General features: G+C 61.6%; 1 protein-coding gene across 3 annotated transcripts in view; it reads left to right on the plus strand.

Annotated features, from left to right (window-relative positions):
* PTPRN2 (protein tyrosine phosphatase receptor type N2) overlaps positions 1-12,020 on the plus strand; it is a 684,967-nt gene that overhangs the window by 303,423 nt on the left and 369,524 nt on the right. For 2 of the 3 annotated variants that reach the window (XM_082692928.1, XM_082692929.1), the window contains exon 10: positions 5,258-5,344. The exons of the other annotated variant lie outside the window; for it this stretch is intronic. In XM_082692928.1, coding sequence (XP_082549054.1) covers positions 5,258-5,344 — 87 coding nt within the window. The remainder of the gene's footprint in view (positions 1-5,257; positions 5,345-12,020) is intronic. 3 annotated transcript variants of the gene reach the window in all.

Consider the following 12,020-nt stretch of genomic DNA (forward strand, 5'->3'; position numbering starts at 1 on the left):
GACAGCCAGCTGTGGTGGCCGCGGGACGGGCTGGGGGGCTCGCCAGGCGGCTGGTGTGGTCAGGGCTCTCCTTGCGAGGGCAGGCGGGGTCACACACATATTCTGGGGATTCCATCGTTATCTTAAGGCCGTTATAAATAATGTCATTACGGATACAAGTGTTAATGGTGCGTGTTACAGGCTGAACGAATGCAGGGTCAGTAGACACTCCAGAGGCTCAGGTGGAGCTGGGACTAACGAGAAAGCCCCGAGGTCACCCTTTGGTCTAAAACAGGCTCAAGCACAGGATCTTGGAATCTGGTAGCAGACATGGTTGGGAAGCTGGTTTATGTTCAGCGCAGGGCAGTGGGCTCTGCAGGTACCAAGGGGAAGACGTGTTTGCGCTGTCGCTGAGTCTGCTGTGGAGCCTGGAATCGGGTTAAAACCTATGAAGTAGTTAAGAGACCTTCCGTAACAGGGGGTGGCCTGAGGGCTTCTGCCTCAAAGCACAGGGAGTTTTAGGAAAAGGAGGGAGCCTCACAGGCCAGCTGGTGAGAATGGGTGAGGCCCGGCCTGTGGTCCGCACGACGGGAGGAAGTGCTTCCTGGCATCATGGTTGTGGGGTGTAGAACGGGGGTGGCTGGGCCGGCTGGAGCCGAGGGTCCCTGGGAGGAGGGGGCGTCACGGCGCAGGCAGGCCCCCATAGTGTCGGTCCAGGAGCTCAAGTCACCGCCACAGCCGTCACGGGTTCCCGGGCCTGTGCTCCTCTCAGTGCTTGTCCGCGCAGGAATGAGTGACTGCTCTCTTCCCCCGAGCACACGCGGGTGTGTGCACGCCGGAGTGGGTGGTGTGTGTGCAGACCCGGGCAGCCCTCGGTGTCCCCGGAGCCTCCTCTCCCGGGCCACGTGCGGGCACCTCCAGGACTCCGGCTCCCGAGTCTGTTCCGGAGCACAGGCTTGGGAAGCAGGCCGTCAGTGTCGTGGCCCCACGGTCGCGGGAGGTCCCTGCGCGTCTCCCACCGGCAGCGTCCTCGCAGGACACAGACACATTTGCAGGCCAAGCAGGTCCTGAGTGACGACAGGCTCCGACCATCCAGCCTGGCCTGCCGACCCTCACGTGGGCGGCATGTCACGAGGGAGCAGGACGGCGAGCTGGCGGGGCCACGGGCGCCACCGTCACGGCAGGTGCTTCAGACCGAGCTTCCTGTCTCCTCCTCTCCAAGTGCTGTCACCTGGTGGCCCATTTTCCTGGATTCAACCGTCACTGCACTCTGGGCTGCGGGGCTGCAGCCGCCCTTGAAATGAAGCCCCTCTCCCGGCCACACGCGTGCACTCCTATCACCCGATCCAGTTTCGGAGGGAGCGGGGTGCAGGGTTGAGGCCTGGTGGTCTGACCGTGCTCAGATGTGGAAAGGGGTCTTGCTTCACTTCCGTCCCGAGGATTTGCAGGGACGCTCTGGGGTCACACGGAGACGTTCAAGGCCGGGGTGGGAACAGGTGGGAACCCCCACCTGTTGCTGGGGTCAGGACCCAAGTGCATTTCCAGAGTGTCTGCCCAGTGCCCTGCCTCCCCCATGCAAGGACAGGGTCTCTCCGGGCAGCCCCTTGAGCTGCTCCATCAGGCGTGTTTGCTTGCTCAGTCCCGGGTGGACGCTGCCGGCTCCTCTGCTCACGGGAAAGCAGCCCAGTGGCTCTTGGCTTCCCCTCCGGGGGGGGCTACCGTCTGGTGGGTTAGACGTGCGCTCTGTCCCGCTCCCTGGGGTTCTGCTGGTCTGCGTCTGTGGCTCTGTGAGTCATATTCACCCCACGAGTCCTCCGACGGGGAGGAGGTGGCTTCCTTGGTCCCACCTTGGAGAGACCGGGTGCACCCGCTCGTCGTCTGCGTGGGCTGAGCCACTCCGGCTCTGGGCTCTCTCTGTGGTGTCCCCCCGGCTCCCGTGAGTGACCCGAGCACGACCTCACGCATCTCTGTTGGTGACTGGGGGGTGGCACCCCAAATGCAGCACCTCAGGCCCTGTTTGCTCTCGGGCGCTCACCAAGGCAGCACCTGTGGGCCTTCCCTCGACGCCGCCTCTCGGGCCCCTGCCCTCCCCGGCGCCCACGGCAGGCTGCAGCCTGGGTGCGAAATAGGCCCCTTCTTGGGGAATAGGCGGTGGGAATGGGCGGGAAAGAAAGGCAGCAGGTCCTCCTGGTTCAAGGGCAAGTGAGTGTTTCTTGATTATGAACTCACACGGAAGACGACCTTGAGAAGCCAGTGAAAGGCACACAGCCGGCCCCTCCCTTGAGAGAGGGGTGAAGAGGGGCATGTTCTTGAGGGCTTGGGGAGGAGCCCAGAGCAGGTGCCCCCGGCAGCCCCGGGCCGGAGAGGTGCTGCCGACGGCGGGACTCAGGCTGGTGGTCACACAGAATGGGGGCTGGAGAGCTGGTTAGGTTTCGAGGCTTTTGTACCCACTCCCTTGATTTACACGGCGTCTCTTGTCAGCCAGGTGGGGCTCCTTCGGTAATGTACATTCCAGTGATTTCCAGCGCTCGACGTTTTGAAATTTTCCTGTGTCTTCGCACATTTGTGCCACCAACCCTGCATCACACTGGCTCGTGTCCAAGCGCAGGGAGGTGTCGTGCCGGGAATGCAGCCCAGACCCCACGCACCGGGAGCCTGCCGCCTGGATGCTGTTGGCGCTGGCGGGGGCGGCCGGGCTCCCACGTCGGGGCCTCATGGGGCCGCATTCATCGGCCTGGCCTGGGAGGTCGGTAGGGAGGCACCGAGTGGGTGCCGTGGCGGTCAGTGGGCACAGGCAACGGGCTCCGCTGGCCCGAGGAGGCTGGGGTCTGGCCCAGGCTATGTGGGCTCCGTACGTCAGGGTGGCCCTGGTACGCTGTAGGCCTCATCACAGCTCATCATTCGCTTCTGCAGACGCTGGTGGTCCACCCGCCCTGCACTAGGTCTGGGGGAGCCTGGCTCCTGGAGCATTGGCCCTCTGGGAGTCACGGTGAGCAGGGGCACCAGAGCTGTGCCACGAGGGCCTTGCCAGCAGCCTGTAAGCACTGCCGTGAGGCTGGGGCCCACGTCACAGACCAGGGCTTGCTGCGGCTCTGGTTCTCTCTCCAGATCTGACGTGTCAGGAACACACCTCTCTGGCATCGCTGCCCTCCTGTTCCTGAGTCTGCACACCCCACCGTGGCCTCTCCCCAGTGTGGCTCAAGGTCCCCACAGACTTTGTTTGCATGGAGGCCTCCTTGGGGCTCTGGGCCAGCCGAGGAAGGGCGGGCTGCAGCCTGCAGTTCTGAGTGGACAGGCAGGGAGAAATGATGAAGACACAAATGTTCCGGGTGGACCCCTTCCCCTGTCGGTGTCTGACCTCCTGGGCCCATGAGTCTGAACTCTCCATGCTGGCCAGAGGGTTTCTAAGTTGGGTCAGAAGACATGGTCAAAGGGTATACTTCCACACCACGTGCCCACGCTCACCTGAAAATATCCTCTAATGTTCCAATGTGATGTGGAAAGCCCCTGTGTTAGGAGGCTTGGAGGACTTGTCTGTCCTTGGAAGGGTCCCGACCCTGGGGATCCTGCTCTTTCCTGGGAAGCGGATGGAGGGGCAGAGGCTCTGATCACAGACCTGCATCGGGTCTCTCCTTTCTCACTTAGGGCAGAACAGCACCCCGCGGGGTGGCAGGAGATCTAGAACAAGCCCATGGGGTGTGGGGAGCAGGTCGGGCTGCAGGTAAATAGCTTCCTGCAGAAACTAGCGTCCCCAGGCAGAAGTCCGGTCCTGTCTTCATTGAGAGAAGGCGGTGGGGGTGGCTTGGTGCCAGGGCTCATTACCAGCCTCTCCTTGGAGGACAGGAGTGTCCGTCCCACTGTGGGGAGTGTCCCTCCCCACCCGGGAGGGTGGCAGGGCAGGCCAGCAGCTCCCGACCCCAGCCCATGTCTCCATCTCTTCCTGGAGCCCCCAAGGGCTCTCGGCTCCTCCTTGAGGGCTCTGTCCCAGGGACTCCTACTGCGGCCGTCCCCTGCGGCCGTCCCCTGCGGCCGCCCCCAGCTCCTCCCGGCTCAGGTGCTCTGGCGGGCTCCGTCCGTTAGGGTGAGTCCACAGGAGAAGTCCGGACTTTTCCTTCCCGTGGCGTCTCTGTCTTGTAGGCTCCCGGAGCACCTCCCGGGGCCATCACACACCCGTCACTTCTCCCAAGCCCACAGGCCCCTCCTGCCCCCTCCTTCCCAGGGCCCGGGTTGCTGGGGCCTGGTCGGCTCCTCGCACCCTGTACCCCAGTGCTTCTTGGAGCCGCAGTGACCGTGGACCCTTCCCAACTCACGCCGTGCGTGTCCTCCTCTGAGGACTCCGCGACACTGGATTAGGATCTCATCTCCCTCATGATCTCATCGTAGCATGATGGTCCACAGAGGCCTCTCTGCCCATGAGCTCACATTCTGAGTCTTAAACACGTGGTGCTTGGGCGACCCGGTTAAATCCACAGCCACACGTGGCTTTGCTGCCTGGGTACGGCTGGCGCGCAGGCCCAGGGAGGCCCGGTTTGTGGCTGCACCGAGCTCGTCCCCTTGCATGCCGGCCGAGAGAGCGGGAGGCCCGCTGGGAGGACGGTGGCGGCCGCGCCAGGTTGTCTATGACGACAAACCGGAATGTTCCCCGAAAGGGGAGGTATGGTGTACACAGCCGTGTGCTGCGACTTGGGACTTGTCCCTGGAACTCGGGTCTGCACAGAGACTGTGGGGCCGTCCCCCCCGCGGGCCTCGGGCTCGTCGCTCCTGAGCACCGCGGCCCTCCCAGGGGGTTGCTGCAGATCTGGGCTCCGCGCTGACCTTCTGACGTGTCCCGCTCACCGCGCTCACCCGCACGGCACTCATTTTAGAAACAAACCCATTTAAAAACCCTTTCCCTTTGTGCATCCGACGCCCATCCTGAAGCTCGATTGTCAGCATCTGCTGCCCCTCCGTCCCCCATCTTTCCCCCTCCCCGGCGGCCCCCCCCACCCACCTCCTTATTCTGTTTTTTATTGAAGGCTGAGCCGAGCCGTCGCTGCATCACGGGCCCATTACGCTTCTAACAATTCCATTTGCACCGTATTGTTTGTCTCATTGCTGGGAAATTCAGGTGATTCATCATGCCCGAAGAAGCACCTGATCCCCGCTGCCCCGGGAGCCTGGTCACTATGTGACAGGAATGCCACAGGCACCGTGGGGGGGCGCGGGGGGACGCGCGGCTTCTCAAGTGTTGATGAGTTCCATTTGGTAACGCCGCCCCCACCCCCACTCTCCTCAACAGCCCCCTGAGTCCAGAGAAGGGGAAGGAGCTGATGGAGGGCGTCGCGCGTCTCCTGGAGGTGCCGATGAGTGTCTTCGCGGAGATCGCGTGAGTGCCGGTGCGGGGTCTCGGGGTTGGCGTCTCTGCTCACATCAGGCTCCATGTCATAAATTGGTCTGCGAGGAAGAGAACTGTGTGCCTGGGGTTCTCGTTAATTAGATCAGAGAAACCGTTCAGGAGGGAACGGAAGAATTCCGGGTGGGCTTGGGGCGGTGTGGACGTGCGGATGAAACGGGGTGGAATTGTAAGAATTCTGATCTCCTGGAAGGACGGGGCCCGCTGCGGCCACGGCGCTCAGCCCTGCGCACTCCAGAACATTCTGGTGCCGGGGCCCCACCTGCCGCAGACGAGCGCGAGCCCAGGGACGGCGCGGGTCCGTGAGAAGTCAGCACTTCCCTCACCGGTGACCCCAAGGCCCCTGCCACGCTCATGTCAGGCACCCAGCCCAGGGCCTGCACCGACGTGACCCCCCCCCCAAGCCACGGCGAGGCGGTCCACACCCCTCCGCCCACAAGCAGGAGACGCTGGATCTGGCCCCTGACCCCTGAGACTCAGCGGCTCGTGCCGCGGAGACATCGCTGCGGGGACAGTGGCTGAACGAGTCCCCCTTCCTTCGCTAGAGGCGAGAGCATCCCGGAGTGACTGGAAGTAATAACAAGACTTTGCATTTCCGGGAGGTGCTCCAGGTGTGGCCGGGGTGGACTGAGTCTTTGGAGAACGTCACCATAGCTCAGGCCCCTTATCGAGAGCATCAGACAACAGAGAAACCCCACGGACCGGCTTCGAGGTGAAACTGGGCCTGGCCCCACTGCGGCCTACGTTTATTGCGTGTTCATGATTTCCCTTTGAGCTCTGGTGAGTGTGCACCAGGCAGAGGGCAGAGGTCCCCGCCCGGGGGGAGACTGGGGCCCCCGCCCGTGCTTGCTGGTCGGGAGTGGAGGTGTGTGCGCCTCACGGGCTGGGCCCCGGCTGCCGAGAGCGCGTGGTCTGGGAAGAGGGCCGTCCTCAGGACAGGTGGGAGCTCGGGGGCTGGGAGCGTCAGCAGCAGCCGTGGCGCCCTCCGGCCGGAGGTGGCTCACATGGCTGTGACCCGGAGCCCACCACCGAGGAGGGGAGCCGTGCTTGGGCCAGGCCGGAAGCCCCCCGGGGCAGGCCCCACAGACCAGCCTGCCGAACGCAGTGGGACTGAGCCGTCCACAGGGCAGGCGACCGCCGAGCACCTGGCCACAGCTTTTCTAGCAGCGAGTGTGTGTCCTTCCTGCCGAAGGAAGGTGTTGCCCAGAGAGAACGTGAGCTGAGTGTCCAAGGTCCACACGCATGTCTGGCTGGTCCTCTGCCCTTCCTGTGCTGCCCTCCTGCCACCTCCCTTTCTCCACAGCCTCAACCAGGCTCACAGGCCCCTAACAGAGTCTCGGGGCCCCGGCAGGAGGGCCAGAGGTCAGCGTGAGACGTGGCAAGCTTTGGGACTGAGGGGCTTCTGGTGCGGGCTGGGGGTGGGGATCTCAGGACTGCAGGGGCTTTTGGTCTGGGGAGGGTCCTCTTCTGGGGAGGGGTGTCCAGTTGGGGGACATCTGGTGGGGGAGGGGTATCCAGTGAACGGGGTGTCCAGTTGGGGGACATCTGGTGGGGGAGGGGTATCCAGTGAACGGGGTGTCCAGTGGGGAGGCATCTGGTGGGGGAGGGGTGTCCAGTGAAGGGGGTGTCCAGTGGGGGACATCTGGCGGGAGGTGTCCAGCGGGAGGGGAGCCTGTAGTATCTGAGGATAACGGGGGCACAGGGGTTTCCAGGGAGCACTTTCTGGCTGAGCTGTGGCCATACCAAAGCTTTTGTGAATGTCTTTTGCCACAGTTTCTTCCCTGGTCAGAAAACTGGGGGCTTCCGATGTCCCGTGGAGCCAAATGTGACACCGCCACCGTGTCTTGAAGCCGGCTTGGTTACTGCACGTGTGCCGGAGCGTGTGCTGCGTGTGCCGTGGTGTACACGGGTGTACTCGCTGTCGCTCCCAGGGCCCAGCATGATGCTGAGCTCAGGCACGCGCCGGACTGACAGACATGGGCAGTGGAGGCCGCAGCAGGGGGCGGCTGGGGAGCGGCTCATGGCACCTAGGAGCACGTTCTCAGGGTTGCGCACTGTTGGAAGAGAGGAGGGAGGCGGCCGCACAGGCCGGAGCTGCCAGAAATTTTGTACTTAATATGTTTTGTTAATGGTTATGTAGCTGTCGAGTAAATTCCATTATTTCTTATTACATCATTAGAGACCATTAAAACAGCATTAGCATGCTGATGAATTACGGCAGCAGACACACCGCAGCCTGGTGAGGGCTTTGTAATCTAATCACGGCTGTTCACAGCAGCACTGATGGAGGTGCAGGCAGCTCCCTCCGGGGCCATCAGGGGCGCGGTGCTGCGGGGACCATGGTCCGGTGGGGGCCGGTGTCCACGCTGCTCCCGAGGGCTGCGGCGGAGGCTTTCGCTCAGCCCCGAGAACGCTGGGCTTAGCGGAGGACGCCGTGGGAAGACAGCCTCGTTCTGTGATCAATCTCGCCGCCTTCTCCTGATGCAAGAGGCAGTTTAGTTTCCCATCTGTGTGATTTACGGAATTGATGAAAACACAGCGTTCTTGATTTTCGAAGCGGCTGCTGAAGGTGCGGTGGTGGGAACTCACAGCCCAGGCACATCCCTTTAGGGTTTCCGTGCCGGGGCCCGGGGTGGTGGTGCCCGGCCCGGACAGTGCGTGAGTCCCAGGGACGGGACGCCCATGTCGGCCCCCTTCCCACGCCTCCCACCCCCGCCCACCCCTGCCCCTCCCTTCACAGTGGAAGAATCCATGGGAGTTTCTGTTTCCTAGGGCGGAACTGTGGTTATTTGGCTCCTGTCCTGTCTCTCTGATTCACGAGGACAGGAAAGAGGAGGTTGAAGAGGGACACAGGGTCGGAACCTGGTCATGACAAGCTGTGGATGATCTGGGGAACGTGCCAGGAGGTTGCAGATCAGTGGTGACAGACACTGTGCTGGGGACATACGGCATGACTCAGCCAGGAGCCTTCCACAGTGAGACCCGGAGCCTGTGAGGGCCCGGGAGATGGTGACTGTACCCCAGCCTGGGTGTCCTCGGCCCATGAGCTCTGGGGTTCACAGGTGGATGCCGTCCCGTTGCTGCACCTGGGCCCAGGATGCCTCCCTGAAAGGACGGAACAGAAAGGGGCCCCGTCCTTCCGGGGCAGGAGCACTGGCCGTGGCCTGGGTACAGCTGCCAGGTTGCCGGCTCTCCCGGGGCGGGAGCACTGGCCGTGGCCTGGGTACGTGCCAGGTTGCCGGCTCCCCCGGGGTGGCTGGAGACAGCGAACGGTGCCTTCAAGGAGACATCTCCATGTGACGACGGCCCCAGCCCTGCATTCAGACGGATGAGGAGCCCGCAGGGGGCATGCTAGGGGTGAGCTAGCGAGGGGCATTTCTGCGTGGGTGGCAGACGGCCCTTTCTCATTCGGGCGGTGGGTGAATGAGATTCATCCTTCAAATACCGGCTGGGCCCCTCCCTACTGAGAAATGGCGTCAGAGCTTACGGGCAGAGTGAAAATACAGCCTTTCTCGGCTTCAGTCTCCCCACCTGTAAAATGTGGGCGGTCGGGAGTGCTGTGGGCTGTGCCGCGGGATCCTGCTCTGAGGAGGCCCCACACATTGCGTAACTGGCCCCAAGGCTGAGGGGCTCTCCGTGAAGCTCCGTTGCCTGTGCACCGTGTCCGCATCCAGCCTGGCCAGCCTGTACCGCGAGGCCGTTACTTCTGATGTCGCTAATCTGCTCTAGCACCGAACCACAGGTCGGTTCACAGTCAAGAGTGATGCACTCGGCTCCTCTGCCCAGGGTGGCATGGACCCTGTGAGTGCCGGGCGTTGGGGAGACGGTAGGACTGCGTGTTGGACTGGACGCCTCTGTATTTAGGGCTTCGTTGGAGAGTCTGGTTCCTGTAATGATTCTTCGACCGGGAAGGGCAGCGCCTTCCTCTCTCCCAGGAGACGACGCCCTCCTTGGGCAGAGCTCAGGCTTCTTTCCCCGAGATGTGTCTTAGTGCCTCGGATGGTGTCAGGCACGTGGCCAGAGCCTGGTGTGTGCTCACTGGCGGGGTGGGTGAGGGAGTGAGCGAATCGATCCACATGACTTGGGTTTGGGGTGCCTTTTCGAGACCCTCAACGTCGGGCAGACTGCTGAAGCTCGCCTCGCCTCACCTGTGCATGCTCCGGTGGGTGTCCGGTACCAGTGCCAGAGACCTTGCAGGCGCCCAGTGCTACGTGTGCAACTACTCAGCCCTCCGTGGGGTCCCTACGTGATATGCTATGAAAAGACTAAAATGTTATGTAAAGTAAGAAATACCGAAACACGTGAATGAAGTCACACTTACACTGAACCAAAACTGCACGGGTGGGGAGTACACGTTGTATTTCTCGCCCGTGAAGACCGCTGGTCTCTGCTCGGCGCCATCCTCATCCTCCCGGGAGAGCCGAGCAAGGCTCATTTCACTCTCCAGACACTCTCTGCGTCAGAGGCTGCGCACTCACGTCCGCGGGACTGTGGTGTACACAAGCCGGGACACCTCACCCAGGAGCCGTCCCTACGAGAAAGCTGGGAGCCCCGGAGGGAGGACGCCCCCCCTCGCACGTGGGCACTACAACCCGTAAGGAAGGGCAGGGGACGAATAACGTGGCCACAACAGAGGGTGCCGTGGAAACCAGCCCCCATGTGTCGTGGTGGCTCGTTGTGGGCTATGACACGTGGTGCTGTGATGTCCAGAGAAACCAAACGGAGTGAGCCTCTGCGTCAGGAGACTAAGGGCCAGGCTGGAGCGCAACCGGCGGGAAACTCGGCCGGGAGGCTCCTGTCAGCACTCCAGGCCCTGAAAAGCCGTCGGCCTGGTTCTCTGAGGCTTCAGAACGGAGCCTTCGTCCAGAATTCCAGGGGCTGCTTTGTTTCTCTGTTTGTCACCAGCAACTCAGTCATTCCACTGTTCCTTGCATTCCGGAGTCCTTCAGCCCTGTGGGAGGCCGGCTGCAACGGCGGATGCGCCTCCGGTGGTCCCTCCGGGCAGCTCTGGTCCCTACGGTGGTCCCCATGGCCCCGTCTGCACCCCGGGCACCCCTGCTGGTGGGGCACAGGCCTCCTGTGACCAAACACATCGTCTCTTGGTTCCAAATGGAAAACAGTAAGTTGTCACGGGAGCTCTTCACTGAGCAGATGCTTTAAACGTGCAAAGTCAAGACATAAATACGGAATCACCGGTTTGCTTCCAAATGCTCCATGGAAGAGGAGGAAGGCGTCCCCTAACGGGAGAAGAATTCCCGAACGGCACATGGCCACGTGGCAACCGCAAGAAAGAGACGATCCGTACAGTAGAGCAGTTGCCCAGCCCTTTACGAAGAGAGAGCATCGGGGCGCCTGGGGGGCTCAGCGGGTTAATCCTCTGCCTTTGGCTCAGGTCATGATCTCAGGGTCCTGGGATCGAGCCCCTCATCGGGTTCTCTGCTCCACGGGGAGCCTGCATCTCTGTCTCTCTCTCTCTCTGCTCCACTTGTGTTCCCTCTCTCGCTGTGTCTCTCTGTCAGATAAATAAATAAAATCTTTAAAAAAAAAAAAAAAGAGGCGCATCGTCTATGTTGTGTCTCGGTGAAGGCTTCTGCTACCTCACGAGCTCGGCAAGCCTCTGTGTTCTCACCCAGAAGTGAAGCGACGCCTCCTCTCGGTCCTTCTCCTCGGCCTCCTCCGATCAGGTGTTGTGGAACGTTGCGGCCTGACGCTTGGGAGGCAGGAATATACGTTTGCAGAAAACGTAGTCATGGAAAGTAAGCCTTAGGAAGGCGTGTGTGTGTGATTTTGCTGTTTCACGGAGTTCTAGGATTTGGTGATTTGACACAGACGGGAAGGGGCACGCAGCGGTGCTTCTGTAGCGCCCGGACTCGACTCGCTTCCCTGCGGCGTTCTCGTGGTGGCTTGGCTGAGTCCATTACCGAACTGCACGTGTCCCAGGGTGAGGGGCAGCTTAGGAAGACGGCCAGCAGGGAGCCGGGGTCCTCAGAAATGGGGGGCGGGGGTCGCCATTCTCGGGAAAGACGGCGTGCACATGTGGTCCGGGCCCTGTGGCCGGGTGGGGACGCCGGTGGAAGCAGCCTGTGGGTGGCCTGCTTGTCGGTGGCGCTCTGCATGCTGTCCTGGAACGCCCCGGGGTCCCTTTTCCAGTCGCGGCCTCCTTATCAAAGCTGGACTTCTGGGGCTGGTCCTTAAAACTCCGCGGGTCTCTCCTATCCATCTGTGGAAGGCAGGCACTGCCCGAGGAGCAGCTGTGGCGTTCAGCTCTGCGCTAGCTCGCCGTCTGCATCTGCGCTCCTGGGGCCGGCCGGGACACGCGGGTGTCTGTCCAGTGCCTCAGCCGGGGGCCAGCTGGGCGGTCAGCTTCAAAAGCGAAGAAAGAAGTCTTGCTCTCACCTGGCCTCAGCGTGTTCAGACACAGCAAGTCTCCAGAACGGCGGATTTTGTTGGGCAACTTTGGGCCCATTATTAGCATTTTAGTTTTTTTAAAATTAATAATGAGTAAAGTACAGAACAAGCAGTTCACCAAATGCATAGCCCATAGGTGAGAAAAGTTAATGTAGAAAGATGCTTAAGCCGTAGTTAGGATTTTCTTTTTTTTTTTTTAAAAAAAGATTTTTTCTTTATTTATCTGACAGAGATCACAAGT

The sequence above is a fragment of the Mustela nivalis genome (genome assembly GCF_964662115.1).
Source record: "Mustela nivalis genome assembly, chromosome: 12".
Lineage (NCBI taxonomy): Eukaryota > Metazoa > Chordata > Mammalia > Carnivora > Mustelidae > Mustela > Mustela nivalis.